This window comes from Gossypium hirsutum, chromosome A09 (assembly GCF_007990345.1).
Source record: "Gossypium hirsutum isolate 1008001.06 chromosome A09, Gossypium_hirsutum_v2.1, whole genome shotgun sequence".
NCBI lineage: Eukaryota > Viridiplantae > Streptophyta > Magnoliopsida > Malvales > Malvaceae > Gossypium > Gossypium hirsutum.
This window is the reverse complement of record NC_053432.1, coordinates 47,683,803-47,700,047: the sequence shown is the minus strand read 5'-3', so window position 1 is coordinate 47,700,047 and position 16,245 is coordinate 47,683,803. Positions and strand designations below refer to the sequence as shown.

Below are 16,245 nucleotides of genomic sequence, written 5' to 3'. Positions count from 1 at the left end.
TTATCCAAATTGCTGTTGGGAGGAATAGATAAGGGAAAGGGCCCCATGGACCAAGTTGAGGAAACAAATGAAGATCTCCAATACCCCCTAGCTTTACTCCGATGCATGTACCGATAAAGCCCGAGATTAACCTACAAAAACCATCGGTCACAATCATACCCCAGTAAGTTCAAGCCGGAGCTTCAATTCCGATGAACTTCCAAGCCGGCTTAGGCTCTAACTTTGTCAACAACCCAAACTATCCGCCCGTTCCCGACTTGGATGAAGTTACTGAAGAGGAAAAAGGCAAGGATGGATTCGCAAAAACAATTAGAAGAATGGTGTAGATGGCTCGAGGAAAAATTCAAAGCCATAGAGAGCGCGAATCATCATCAAGGGATTGATGCCAAGGATCTGAGTCTGGTCCCAGATTTAGTCCTCCCCCCAAATTCAAAATACCTGAATTCGAGAAATACAATGGAACAAGTTGCTCAGAAGCCCACATCACCATGTTCTGCAGGCGAATGACGGGATATGTTAACAATGACCAGTTACTAATCCACTGCTTTCAAGATAGTCTGGTTAGAGCGGCGTCTAAGTGGTATAATCAACTGAGCCGAGCCAAAATTAACTCATGGAAGGACCTGGCTCAGGCCTTTATGAAGCAATACAATCATGTGACGGACATAACCCCCGACAGAATCACTCTCTAGAATATGGAGAAAAAGTCAAATGAAAGCTTCAGACAGTATGCACAAAGGTGGAGAGAGGTGGCCATACAAGTTCAGCCGCCACTTCTAGAAAAGGAGACAACAATGCTCCTTATCAACACCTTGAAAGCCCCTTTTATCACCCATATGTTAGGAAGCGCCACAAAAAGCTTCTCCGACATAGTGATGGCGGGGGAAATGATTGAGAATACTGTGAGGAGCGGCAAAATAGAGTCAGGAGAGAGTGCCAGAAAGTCGGCCCCAAGGAAAAGAGACAATGAAGTGAACAACACGAGCACATTCAACAAGAGGCAGTCCAAATCATTTACCGTAAGTCAACCCAAAATGGTGACCACCAATCAACAAAGCCCTGAATCCAATGCAAGGAAGAACACAGAAAGGCCACAATTCACCCTTATACCTATGACATATAGGGAGTTGTACCAGAACCTGTTCAACGCTCATGTGGTATCCCCTTTCTACCTGGAGCCACTGCAGCCCCCGTATCCCAAATGGTATGACACAAACGCCCAATGTGAATACCACGCGGGAATTACCGGGCATTCAATCGAAAATTGCACTGCATTCAAGAAAGTGGTCGAAAGACTCATTAAGGTGGGAATCGTGAGATTTGATGACTCAGCCATGCCCAATGTAGCAGGAAACCCACTCCCCAATCACACCGACCAAGGAGTGAATGGGATAAGCGAAGGCAAAAACAAGAAGATTAAGTGTGAGGTTGCGAAAGTCAGGACTCTGTTGAGACAAGTGTGGAGGGAGATGGTCATGAGAGGTTTGATCGCGTTGGATTTGGGAAGAGAATCCAAAGAAGAGAGGAACTACTGCGAGTTCCACAATGAGGTGGGGCATGAAATCCAAGAGTGTGTAGAGTTTAGGGCCCTAGTGCAGAACATGATGAACAATAAGGAAATGGAATTCTATGAAGAGAATAAAAACCCCGTAGAGGGAGACATATGTGCGTTGGAGGGAGAGTCGACGGTACAAAATCAAATAGTTAACTACCCCGTGGTTATCATATCGAGACCCAAAAATAATGAAGCTAGAGTTCAACTACCACCAAGGGTCATAATCCAGAGACCTGCAGTCTTCCCTTACAAAGATAGCAAAAGGGTCCCATGGAATTATGATTGTAATGTGACAATTCCGGGGAAGGAAAGCTTGGTTGACGCTTCAAGAGGGGACCAAGGCAAGGGTTTCTATACACGTAGCGAGAGGCGTTACGATACGACGAATGAGGAGGTGCAACCCACAAAAAGAAAAGCCCAGATGGTTGAGGAAATGAAGGGAAAAGCAACCAAACCTATTAATGAGCCAGTTAATGAAGAGGAGGCCAAGGAGTTTTTAAAATTCCTAAAGCATAGCGAATACAGCATGGTGGAACAGCTACGTAAACAACCAGCCCGTATTTCGGTGTTGGCCTTACTTCTAAGCTCGGAAGTTCATCATAGTGCGCTAATGAAGGTCTTAAACGAGACATACGTTGCCAATGACATCTTCGTTAACAAGCTGGACCGTTTGGTGAACAACATAAGTGCCGACAATTATATTTTCTTTAATGACGACGAGATACCACCCGAGGGCATGGGGTCGACTAAAGCTCTGCATATCACCACGCGCTGTAAAGGGTATACGCTGCCAGGCGTATTGATTGATAATGGGTCGGCTTTGAACGTCCTGCCTTTGACCACGCTGAATAGATTACCTATAGACAGCTCTCACATGAAGGAGTGCTAGAACATCGTAAAAGCATTTGATGGCACGGAGAGAAAGGTGATGGGCAGAATCGAGGTACCTCTTTAGATTGGGCCAAACACATATGAGGTGGATTTCCTCGTAATGGACATCAAGCCCTCATACAATTACTTGTTGGGAATGCCCTAGATACATTCGGCTGGGGCAGTGCCTTCCTCGTTGCATCAGAAATTGAAGCTAGTATCGGAAGGGAGATTGATAACGATCAAGGCTGAGGAGGATATTATTGCAACTGTGAGCAATAATGCACCTTATTTGGAGACAGATGACGAAGCAATCGAATGCTCATTTCGATCTTTGGAATTTGTTAATGTGATGTTCATCGCCAAGGGAAGAAAAATTCTGGTGCCAAAATTGTCCAAAACCACGAGGATGAGCCTCTAGCTGAGGATTGGAAGAGGGGCCCTACCCGGAAGGGGACTTGGGAGACATCTGCAAGGAAGGGTTGAAACGCCAATGCCGAAAGACAAGAGAAACTACTTCGGTTTAGGATTTAAGCTGGATGCGAAACAAAGGAGAAGGGAGCTGGAAAAAAAGTAAGAAAAAAGAAGAGCTCGATTAACGGGGGAGGAAATCAAGTGGGAACCAATGATATTCCCCTATATATCAAAAACATTTGTGTCCGGGGGAATCATTCATCTCGAGAGAGACACACCAATGACGGGAGCTATAGAAGAAAGGCAAGAAAACTTGGACATCAACGTCATATGCGAAGAGGAGACCGGAAGAGAGAATTTATCGGGCATTTGCCTCTGCAAGCCTGGAAGTGTTCTGGACAACTGGACTGCGAAAGAGATTCTTGTAGTTTTTAGAACGGATTCAGAGTAATGTCCAAAACACACTTATTGCTCTAGGCCTAGGAGTAATAAAAATCTTTTGTGAAATAGGCCGATGTTTAAAAATGACATTTCAGTAAAAGGCACGGTTATTATCATTTTTGAGCAAATGTTATCTCGTCCTTTAAATTCCATTTATAACCATACAAATGATTGCTTTCGAATTCTTTTATTCTTGAAACATTCTTTTAAATATTCTTTCATTCGTCATTCATAATCATATCAATCAAATAAATGTTTCGAATTCTTTTGATTCTTTGTATCTGCCTTCGTCCTCATAACAGGTCCCCAGATATTAATGATACGAGTGACACTGCTAGCAACTCAGAATTTTCTTTCGAGCAAGATGTGTGTATGGATGATTATCAGGATTTTGAAGATGACCAAGGCTGTAACCTATCTCCTGATTTGTTGAGGATGGTAGAACAAGACGAGAAACAAATCCTACCTCACAAAGAATCAGTCGAAATTGTGAGCTTAGGAGAAGGACAAGGGGTGAAGATCGGAACAGGTATCACTGCGAAAATGAAGCGAGACCTCATTGAATTACTTCAAGAATTCAAAGATGTCTTCGCATGGTCATACCAAGATATGCCCAGGTTGGACACTGACATTGTGGTGCACCGACTCCCCATAAAAGAAGAGTGTAAGCCTGTTCAGCAAAAACTCTGAAGAATGAGGCCCGACGTCTTGCTAAAAATAAAGGAAGAAGTTCGAAAGCAGTTTGACACTGGATTCCTGAAGGTGGTAAAATACTCAGATTGGGTAGCCAACATCGTCCCTGTCCCTAAGAAAGATGGAAAAGTGCGAATGTGTGTGGACTACAAAGATTTGAATAAAGCCAGCCCAAAAGACAATTTCCCACTACCTCATATTGACACCCTAGTGGACAACACGGCGGGACACTCACTGTTTCATGGACGGTTTTTCGGGATATAACCAGATCAAGATGCATCCTGAAGATATGGAGAAAACCACATTTGTAACCATGTGGGGCACGTTCTGCTACAAAGTGATGCCGTTTGGACTGAAGAATGCGGGGGCAACTTATCAAAGAGCCATGGTAACCCTTTTTCATGACATGATGCATAAAGAAATCGAGGTCTATGTTGATGACATGATAGCTAAGTCTCGAATAGAGAAGGAGCACATACAAGTCCTGGGAAAATTATTCTTGAGGTTGAGGAAGTTTCAGCTAAAACTAAACCCCGCCAAATGTACCTTTGCAGCCAAGTCTAGAAAGTTGCTCAGATTTGTGGTTAGTGAGAAAGGGATCAAGATTGACCCAGACAAAGTTAAAGCCATACAAGAGCTATCCCCGCCGCGCACTCAGAAAGAAGTTCGAGGCTTTCTAGGAAGATTAAATTACATTGCTCGGTTTATTTCACAACTGACCAAGAAATGTGACGCTGTCTTTCGCCTCCTCAAGAAACATAACCTAGGTGAATAGGATGAAGAATGCCAAAGGGCTTTCGACAAGGTCAAATAGTATTTATCCAACGCCCTAGTGCTGATGCCACCTAACCCCGATAAGCCGTTGATACTGTATTTGGCAGTATTCGAGAACTCCATGAGATGCGTATTAGGTCAGCATGACGAGTCAGGGAGGAAAGAAAAAGCTATTTACTATCTCAGTAAAAAGTTCACGGAATGTGAGGCGAGGTATCCGCCGATAGAGAAGTTGTGTTGTGCCCTAATTTGGACAACCCGAAGACTAAGACAGTATATGTTATATCACACCACTTGGCTTATCTTAAAATTGGACCCCTTGAAGTACATGATGGAGTCAACAGCTTTGAATGGAAGGATGGCCCGATGACAGATTCTACTTTCTGAATTCGACATAGTCTATGTGAACCAGAAAACAGTAAAAGGAATTGCAATAGCAGATTTTTTGGGCAGTAGAGCCTTGGAAGACTACGAGCCTTTGAACTTTGACTTCTCAAATGAAGACCTAATATGTGTTGCTACCACTGAAGAAGGTGCCCTGGAAGAACTTCCTTGGAAATTAAACTTCGATGGGGCGTCAAATGCTATGGGCAATGGAATCGGGGCCGTCTTGGTATCCCCAAATGGAGATCATTATCCATTCACTAGTAAATTGGATTTTGATTGTACAAATAACATGGCGGAATATGAGGCGTGCATCATGGGAGTCCGTGCAGCTGTAGAACGCAAGATTAAAGTGCTAGAGGTGTATGGAGATTCTGCGCTAGTGATTTATCAACTCAAGGGAGAATGAGAGACCACAGACCCCAAGTTAATCGATTATCGGAAGCTGGTCCTGGAATTGGTTAAAGAGTTTGATGACATTACCTTCCACTACCTTCCACGAGATGAAAATCAGATGGCTGATGCTTTGGCTACCTTAGCCTCCATGATCAAGGTGAACAAACAAGAAGATGTCAAACCCATCCGGATGAACATTTATGAAACTCCGGCCCACTGTTATAATATTGAAGAAGATGAAGAGAGAGATGATCACCTTTGGTGTCACGATATATTGCAATACGTGAAGAATCGTGAATACCCGGACCAGGCAAGCGAGAATGAAAAAAGAACGCTAAAAAGATTGGCCATCGACTATGTCTTAGATGGAGATATCCTATACAAAAGAAGAAAGGATCAAGTGCTACTAAGATGTGTAGATGTTGTAGAGGCTAAGAAAATCTTGGAAGAAGTCCATGAAGGCGTCTGTGGGACACATGCTAATGGCTTTAGAATGGCTAGGAAAATTATGAGATTCGGGTACTATTGGTCCACCATGGAAGGAGACTGTGTCAATTACGCTAAGAGATGTCATAAGTGTCAAATCTACGAAGACAAAATTCATGTGCCTCCTTCACCGCTGCATGTCATGGTTTCTCCATGGCCATTCTCTATGTGGGGCATGGATGTGATTAGACCAATATCGCCGAAAGCTTCCAATAGGCATCAGTTCATCTTCGTGGTTATCGACTACTTCACCAAATGGGTAGAAGTCACTTCGTATGCTAGTGTGACCAAGTCGGCAGTGAGAAATTTTCTGAAAAAGGAGATTATATGTCGATATGGAATACCGAAGAGGATTATATCTGACAATTCATTAAACTTGAACAATAGTACGATAGCGAAAGTCTGCAGTATATTCAAGATCAGACATCACAACTCGTCACCATATCGCCTAAAGATGAATGGGACAGTGGAAGCGGCCAATAAAAACATTAAGAAAATTGCGGGGAAGATGACCGAAACCTACAGAGACTGGCATGAGAAGTTACCATTTGCCCTCTTTGCTTATCGAACGTCAGTCAGAACCTTAACTGGGGCAACCCCTTTCTCTTTGGTTTACGGAATGGAAGCAGTGTTGCCAATTGAAGTCGAGATCCCGTCTCTTCGAGTGTTTTCGGAGTTAAAGTTAGAAGAAGCTGAGTGGATCCAGTCTCGATATGATCAATTAAGCCTAATTGAGGAAAAGAGGTTAAGAGCTATCCATCATGGTCAGATGTACCAAAAGCGAATGATGTAGGCTTATGACAAAAAGGTTTTGAAAAAGATCCTTCCCATACAAAAGGACTTTCGAGGGAAATGGATACCTAATTGGGAAGGGCCTTACGTGGTGAAGAAAGCTTTCTCTGGAGGAGCATTGATTCTAGCCGAGATGGACGGTAAAAACTTGCCCAATCCTGTAAACTCGGATTCGGTCAAGAAGTATTTCACCTGAAGAAAGGGTGGCCAGTGTGAAAATCGACAAAGGGTGCTCTGAATTCGCAAAAAAAGAAAAAAAAGAGGAGAGGCCAAGGTGAAAACCCGCAAAGGGCACTTTGGAACCAAAGGGGCCTTTGAGTTGAAAACCCGAAAATGGGCAGTTCAAAATTTGAATATGGGGCATATGACAGTCTTGTCCTCCCGGGGCCCAATAAAACCAAACCTAATTTCAACCTTAGCCCGAGCCTAAATAAAAAAAATAAAACAGTCCAATTAATAATACATGGCCCAAATTAAAACCCCCATCAGCCCACAACCTAAATTAACCCTACCAGCCCACTATCTCAAAAATTTTCAGCAGACTACAAACTCAACCCCCACGTCAGCACTCCAAACAGGATCCCCGTATACCCCGCTCCATGTTTTCGCCCATGTTTCATGCCCCTCGTTCTCCACAACTTCAACACCTGCAATTGGAGCAAAGAAATAGCTAGAAAATGTATGGTTTTTGGCTATAAAGCCTTCAATTTTTCATAGTAAAAGGGGGGATCCAAAAATTGTATCACTCGCGTATTTTTCAAGGAATCAAATAAAAAACACACAGAAGGTTGATCTCCGATTTTGTTCTCTTTATTTTCATTTTTCGTTTTCTTGCTTCTTTAATATTTCTTTTATTTTTTATACAAATCTATTAAACAAAGATACAAAAAAGAAAAAAATAAAAGGAAAGATGAAGGATTCTCACCAGATCCGGCCCCGTCGCCGCGTTATCGGAGCCTTCCCCTTCGTTCGGCGTGGTTGAGTCTAAAAAGGGGGTTGAACCCTTGTCTTTTCGTTTTTGGAACTAGCCTCCAACAAGTAAAAAAGGGGAGAGCTAAAGGAGCCTATTTTGGTGTATCGCCGGCCACCGAGTGCGGTGGTGGCGCGGCGGTTGAAAGGTGGCAATGATGGGTTTCTTTGAAACCCTAGCAAAAAATAAAAGAGAAGGGAAAGGGGGAGAGAGCAGGGAAGCTCTCTGTTCTTTTTGTTTAAAGTTGGGGGAAGGCTGGTAATGGAATAATAAAATAAAAAATAAAAAAAGGGGAAAGTTGGTAATGGAATAAAAAAGGGAAAGTTGGTAATGGAATAAAAAAAAGGAAAGTTTTTTTTTTGGTTTAAATGATGATGATGAAACGGCGTGTTTGGTGGAGTGGGGTGTGCATTATCCGTAAATGGGAGATTTGCTAGATTAGTCCTTCTCCTTTGCAACTCTATTCGACCAGGCCCCATTTTCTGTTTTTTTTTTTTTTAATTTAGCTCTTAGATTTCGTTTGGGTTACATCTGGGTCCTTCGAAACACTGCGCATAAAAGGCTAGGAATATTTTCCAGCTAGTCCCTCGTTGTTTCAGCGTGATTCATTTCGATCCTTGATGGCCTTCTTTTCATTATTTACGATATGAGTCCCTCTTCCCTTACATGTATCTCATTTTAGCTCAAATTCTAACTTTTTAATTTATCCCTTAAAGTTCATTTCTTTTTTATTTTCGGTTCCTTGACCATTTAATCTTGTTTATTTTTCATTTTTTTATTATTTTCAATATTCTGGTTTTATTTTTATTTTCTTTAGTGTTTTATTTACTTGCTCTTTTTAAATTCAACCCCTTATATTTTATTTTATTTTTATATTTATTAATTTACCTATATTTTACGCCTTAGACTTCATTTTTTTATGTTAATTCAAATTCTTTTAGTTTCTATTTTTGTTTTTTTCTTTATTTTTATTTCACCATTGTTTTGTATTATTCTTTTGCCTTTATTTTGACATTCATGGCGTATTACAACTTAATATCCTTATCACGTTGTCCTTTTTGCTCCATCAACATTATTTGTTATTTTTGTCTTATTTGTTCTATTTATTTTATTTTCTGTTTATAATTTCAAACTAAATTATTTTATTTATTATCTTGTTCATCTACTTATTTCTTTATTCCTTTAACTTTTTATACTAAAAAGTTCATTTATTTATGTTTTTTAGATGCTCTTCGATTTTACTATTATTATTATTATTATTATTATATATTTCATGTATATACATTTAAATATTATATCATACCCCATATTATGCATACATATTAACATTATACCGTATATGTATTTTTGTAAATATTATATTTATATATTTTTATATATTATATATTGTGTACATGCTTTGAGTATTATCATGTGTTCATTTTGATATATGTATATATCTATGTAATATCATTAATATCTTTTTTATTATTTTTTTAGCATGTATATACTATGTAAATATTTCAAAGATTGCATTTTTATTATGTATATATATTTTTAATACGGGTACATTTTTATATTACGTGTATATATCTTTTAATATTGCATTTTTATTGTTATGCATATACCTTAATACTACATCATTTATACATTATTATTTCTCATACTATCTTATGTTCATGTTTTTTTTTAAACTATGCCATGTATATACAAGTACTATATATCTATTTATATAGTTATTAATAGTTGTTTTTTTTATGATTATTTCTAATATGTATGTATTGTGTATTTACCTCTAATACTATATATATTGTATATTCTTACCATTATCTTTGCTATATTTATTATTATTATTAATCTTTATTATTTGACATATTATTGTTATCACTTTTTTCTTTTTTACTATCATTGCATTATTATTATTATTATTATTGTTATTATTATTTTTATCATTGTTTGTGTTATTTATTTATTTACGTATATATCATTTACTTAAGTTTTTATTTTACTTTTCGTTATATTTGATCTGTGATTATTTCGCGTGTTAGCTAATTTTTGTTATTCTCGTCTCTTATTTTATTTTATATTAATGCATCATTATGCTCATGTATATTATCCCGTTTTTTATTTTATTTCGATTTATAAATTTCACTTTATGATTTCTAATTCTCTAAATCTAATTCAAGTTAAATTAGTGTATTCCAAGCCGGTTTCTAATTATTCGTTTAAAAATTCTTTAAAACGGAGACGATGTTCGATGTTTAGCAATTCAGGGAATCGTGCCCTATCGTGCTGGGTTGCAATTTCTTGTTTGCCCAAAATAATCGGATGTCTCTTTAGAATTTCGTTTATGTTTTCTAAAAAAATTTTAAAACGAAGGAAATGGTCGACGTTCGGCAATTCGAGGAATCGTGCCCTATCGTGCTGGGTTGCAATTTCTCGTTTGTGCAAAATAATCGAATATCCCTTTGGAATTTCATTCACGTTTTCCAAAGCGAGACAATGTTCAACGTTTGGAAATTCAAAGAACCGTGCCCTACCGTGTTGGGTTTCGATTCTCTCGTTGGACTAAATAATTGGGCATCCTTTTGCGGTTTTCAACATATAAATTTTTGAAGTCAAAATTCATCATGTTTTCGAGGGCTTAAAGGATCATGTCCTATCGTGCTGGATGTGATGCTATATTCCTCTTAGGCAAGAGAATTTTGATTACTAACTTGAGTTACTCAAATGTTATAAAAAAGAAATCACATTTCAAAAACATTTTTGAAAGCTTAGATATAAGGACAGTACTTAATCGATTTGGTACCAATTTTGGACGTAATGAGGGTGCTAATCCTTCCTCACACGTAACCGACTCCCGAACCTTTTTCTCAAAATTTCGTAGACCAAAATCATTATTTTAGTAAACCAAAATGTTTTATTAAAACAACCCAAATTTCTAGGTGATCCGATCACACCTAAACAAGAAAAGATTGGTGGCGATTCCATTTTCGCTTTCCGAAAAGTCGATCCATTATTTTTAAATTGAAATAAAAAAATGATTTCGACATATGTGTTTAAAAATAATATACAATAAATAATAAAAAACATAATTTATAATTAATTAATTAATGATAATACATAAAATAGGTATGTTATTAAAATGAAAAAAAAGATTAAATTATTAGATGTAGATAGTATAAGATATAAGATATAAGATAATAGGATATAAACATAGATATAAAATATAGATAATATTTCCTCAAAAAGAAAGATGCAGATAATATACATTATTAGGACCACTTCGTAATGATACTTATTATTTCAAAATAATTGGTTTCCACAATGTTCCGTTCGTCAGGAAATTCCTTCATTATCCTTCCTTTTACATGGAATACATGTGGTTGCATAGTGTTTAGAAAAAAAAAACATTTTAACTTTAAAAATACTTTAAAAAAATTGTGCTAAATAAATTATTTTTGGTTAGAGTTTTTTACTTTCAAATGTATTTTTGAAAAGTAAAAGCTCAAATTTTTAACTTTTTCTCTCCCAAAAGTACTTTTAGTGTTTAATTATTTTTTTACCCCTCCAACATAGTATTTTCCCTTCTTTTTATTTCTTGGTGTTTAATTACAAATGTGTTAAAATCTTTAATTAAAAATAAAAAAATATTTTTAAAATAATACAAATGTGTTAATATCTAATTACAAATATTTAATGGTTATATTTAAATATTTAAAATATAGTTTATATATTCTAATTAAAATTTATAAATAATTAATATTAATTGCTTAAAAATATTTAAAATTTATCCTTCATATATTAAAATATTAACAACAAGATATATTAAAATATTAACAACAAGTTATAATAAATTATTTTCTATATTCTTAAAAAATATAATAATATTAACTAATTTGAATATTATTTAAATGCATATTTGTTACTTGATAATATGATGTCTAAAATGGATATTTTATTTCTTAAAAATACTTTTTAACAGTAATGCTAAACACTCAAATATTAAACCAAACTTTTCAAAAGTACTTCTCAAAAGTATTTTTCCACAACACTTTTTAAAAACACTTTTTAAAAGTATTACTAAACTAACCATTAAGGGAAGACTTGGGACTCTTAATAAGGGTTTTTTTGTTATAGCTCATGTATTATTGATAAGAGTAAATTATTATCTCATGTACCATTAACAAATAATTTTTACAATCCGATCTCACAACATAATAATGAAATTAACAATTTTGACCACAACAAACATCGAAAGTCATTAATCCACATGTTTTTATAGTAATTCTGTTTCTCTCTCTTTTCAATTGTAATTTTGCCTAGTGGAGCTATTTTAACGTGGACTGTTAATGGGTGAGCATTCGATTGAGTCGAGTTGAATCGAGTAAAAAAATTTCGAGTTAGTCAAAAATTTCGAGTTAGTCAAGTTGATGAATCCTATTTTAACAACCAAACCCAATTAGAAATTTTTTCGAATCGAGTTAAAAAATTCGAGTCAAGTCGAGTTGAGTTAATGAATCCTATTATTTAAACTCAAGGTTGCGTTTACATCGACTGATTATTTAACTAGTAGATGAAGTACAAGATTATTTAACTACATAACTAAGGTTGATGAGTAAACCTTTATCAAAATGACGTAGTTTTATCTTCTAACTTGATGGTTTTGACTTTTAACTTTAGAAAAGGTAAACATTTATTAAAACGATATAGTTTTATCTTTTCTTATTCGAATTTTTATGTAATTCGAATTGTGTAATTCATATTCGAGTTAAACAAAAAAAAATGATTTTTTTCATTTAAGTTTATCCGAATAACTCGATTAACTCAAATAACCCAAACTATTTAATTCAAAATTTGAAATTTTTATCAATTTTTTGAATCGAATCAGATTTTACTCACTCCTAATTAATAGATTATTATAAATCTAAATATATTATTATATAATGAAAATTCTATTTTTATAAACGAATTACTTGGAATAGTTTATCGTATCTTTAAGGGATATTACGCGTTTTAATTACCTAAATTTTGAGTAAGAAAAATTTGGCTCGAAAACAATATTATTTGGTGTTGATTTCACTCGAGGCAATATGTTTGACATCATAATAGCTATGAAATCTAAAAACTTTGTCATCTGTTCACTATTTCTATAATATGAGAATTTATAAGATACGTGCGATTCAATTTTAGATTTTATCAAATTGCACAAATTGTTTTTGGTTGCACATAATGGCAATGAAGAGTTACCAGATAGTGTTGGGGAAGTTGATGTCACTCGTTCAAATTTTCTTTTTGTTTGAGACATCATTTTGGGCCCTATACAAGTTTCAATCGGGATGAGTTTGGTCCATTTAATTATGGCATGTTTGAGAAAATAGTAGCATGAGTCGACTAAAGGTCTTAGTCACCCAATCGACTTCCATGAGGTGGTTTGATAAACATGGAAGTCTTATTATATCTTGATGATCAAAGTATTATTTTTTAGAGATAGTTATTTGTTTTATTCAAAAGAAATTATCAAGGACTTATCAACTATTTTAAAGGAAAATATTTTGTTGCTTTCCAGGCATATAAATAGGCAACATATTCCCTTGAGAATTAACAAGTTTTAAAAGCTGAGTTTTACTGAAAGTGTGCGCTTCTTGTGTTTCGGTAGACTTGTAGGCTTTAACTAATAGGGAAGAAGTGTACTCTTGAATCATTTGGTGATTGAATAAAAGATCTATCTTCAGCAAGGCTCCACAACATAGGAGCGTTATGTCTGAATTGCGTACACAAATATTGGTTGTGTTGATTCTTTTCTTCTCTTATTTTCTTTATCCTATCATCTTTGTTCTAACTGCTATTGAGACAAACACTTCGAAAAGTTTTGTTATCATATTTGCAAGTTAATTATTTTTTTCAATTAGTAGCAGAGCTAACTTCAAAAAGTTATTTGAAAATGGCCAAGAGACAGTTCTGCAGTAATGAAACCTATGAAAAATGATAACTTAGTTTCACGAGCCCCTCTTCTGATAGAATATTTGAACTATGCCTATTGGAAAGCACACATGAAGTCGTTCATCATGTCAATAGATGACGCTACTTGGGAGGCAATAAAAAAAGGATAGACTCGACCTACTGTTATTGGAATAGATAACACTTCACAAAAAAAAAAACATAATACACGATCGAAGAAAAAAGAATAGCTACTAGAAACTTCAAAGCTCTTAACACCATCTTTAGTGGTATGGATAGGAAACAATTCAAGGTGATATCTATGTGTGAGACAACCAAAGATGCTTGGACAATTCTTCAAAATCAGTATGAAGGAAAAATAGTTGCCTAATTTTTGAAATTGCAAATGCCAACCATATGGTTTGAAAATATAATATGGAGGAATAAGAAACAATTTCTGAGTTTTATGTCTGTATGTGTGACATCTCAAATGAAGCGCTTTACCAAGGAGAATGATTTTTAGAAACCAAACTTATAAGAAAGGTGATATGAGCAGCCCGACCCAATTCCAAGTCCATGATAGAGATGAGCTTAGTTTCCCTCAAAGCCTAATCACGAGATCCAAATCCAAGTAGTTGAAGTCAAAACTCAACTTATTCATTCAAGAATTTATCACGAAGAAATTTCTAGAAGAAGAGTTAAAGCTTCAAGATAATAGACTTTGGAGTTCAATATAGAGCAAAGATGAATTAAGAGTGACCAATTTTATTCGTGGACTTAAAATCAAAATCCATGATGATAAGATCTTGTGTAAGATGTTAACAAGCTTAGGCGTTACACTCCAAGGACCCCAATCAAGCTCACTCGCCTAGCTATGTTACAATTAGTCAACTTGCGATGCATTTTTAAAATGGATCTAGATATTTATGAATTGAGATGTCTCATAGATTTTGAAGATCTATCTCTTATCTTCGAAATGCACTTTGAATCACTCAATTTTGAGTTTGGGAGCTTAAGTTATGACTGTTTTAGTGAAAATTGGGCAAACAAAATTTCTGAACGAGATTATTATAAAATTACAAGTTCCAGGCTTTTACTTCGAGTTTAAATCATATTGGACTCAATTTTTAGGTTTAACTTTTATTATATATGAGCTCAATATTACGTTTATTAGGTATTATTATTTTATTATTTATTCATTCTAAATTTTGGATATATTTTTTAAGTATTTTAAGTTATTTAGGAGTTTTATGTTTCTTAGTCAACAAGAAAGTTTAGTTTAAAACTACTTCTTATTTAAATTAATTACAGTTTCAGTATAGTTGAAAGTTTTATTTGGGTGTACTTAGTTAGCCTATATAAAAGCTTTTTCATTGTTCGTTAGATACACAATTGTTTTTGTTCATTAATAAAATTTCCAACTCTATGAGTATTTTTTTTGTGCAAGATTGCTTTCTTGTGATTTTTAGAAGTAGTTTTCTTCTCGATATTCTTGAAGGAGTCATGGGAATTCATTCTTTATCCTTTAATTTACCAAGAATTATTTCTTAGATGGTTGATTAAAGTCATTAATTGAATTTTTTGGGGTTTATATCTCAAAGGGTTTAATTATACACTTATCCATCTATCCATCATATTGGCTTGATGTTAAATGTAGTAGTAATTTCGATCTCTTTTCACACTTATGGTAACAACCCGATTTTGGGCCTAGTCGAAACAGTAGTTTCGGAATCGTAAATCTGAAGCGAAAAAAATTATTTTTCTTATATTTTTGTGGTTTGAAATTTTATGGAATAATTCAGTGAAAATTTCGTTTGAAAATTTTGACGTTTGAGCACTCAATTTAGCAAAAATGACTAAATTGCAATAAGTGCAAAACTTGAGTTCTAGAAGCTAGAGGTGTCTAATTGCTATAAAATTTTAAATTAGAGGTCCTTAGATGGTAACTAGACCACTTGTTAAGTTAGTGGACAAAAATGGACATGAAGTAAGAAAAATTTTATGTTTTAAGAAAAGGGCATTTTGGTAGTAAATAAAGACATAAATAACTAATAATGTAACGCTCCATACCCGAGACCGTTGCCGGAGTCAAACACGAGGTGTTAACGGACTTAATTCATTTACTTACACAGTTCATTTTAAAATTTCCAGACAAGCTGGCAAACTGTATCACAGTCACTTTAAAAATCATATCTCGAGTTCCAAAACTCGAAAACCGATTCCGTAAATTATTCCTAAAACTAGACTCATATATTCATCTACAAATTTTGTTCTAGAATTTTTGATTGGGCCAATTAGTACAGTTTATTAGTTAAAGTCTCCCCTATTTCGGGGTTCGACTACTCTGACCTCTGTGTATTACGAATCAGATATCTCCCAGTACAGAGCTTCAATGACTATGCCATTTGTCTCTAATAAAACTAGACTCAATAACGAATCTGTACATATAATTCATGACTTTTAATTATCTTTGTAAAATTTATGGTGAATTTCAAAAGTTATAACAGGGGATCCAGAAATTGTTCTGGCCCTGTTTCACAAAAATTCAAAA

At 35.3% G+C, this 16,245-nt stretch overlaps 1 protein-coding gene across 1 annotated transcript; it reads left to right on the top strand.

The window, feature by feature from the left end:
- Nucleotides 1-695: 695 nt before the first annotated feature.
- LOC107943895 (uncharacterized) lies at nucleotides 696-2,444 on the top strand. The gene is made up of 2 exons (XM_016877705.1): nucleotides 696-1,157; nucleotides 1,281-2,444. The coding sequence occupies exons 1-2, from the start codon at nucleotides 696-698 to the stop codon at nucleotides 2,442-2,444; spliced, it is 1,626 nt and encodes a 541-aa protein (XP_016733194.1).
- Nucleotides 2,445-16,245: the final 13,801 nt, after the last annotated feature.

Excerpts from the sequence above, each read along its gene's own strand:
- LOC107943895 (XM_016877705.1), top strand. The coding sequence starts at position 696 with ATGGAGAAAAAGTCAAATGAAAGCTTCAGACAGTATGCACAAAGGTGG. Across the intron at positions 1,158-1,280 it reads ACCTGTTCAACGCTCATGTG|AAAGTGGTCGAAAGACTCAT; the intron begins GTATCCCCTTTC and ends ACTGCATTCAAG.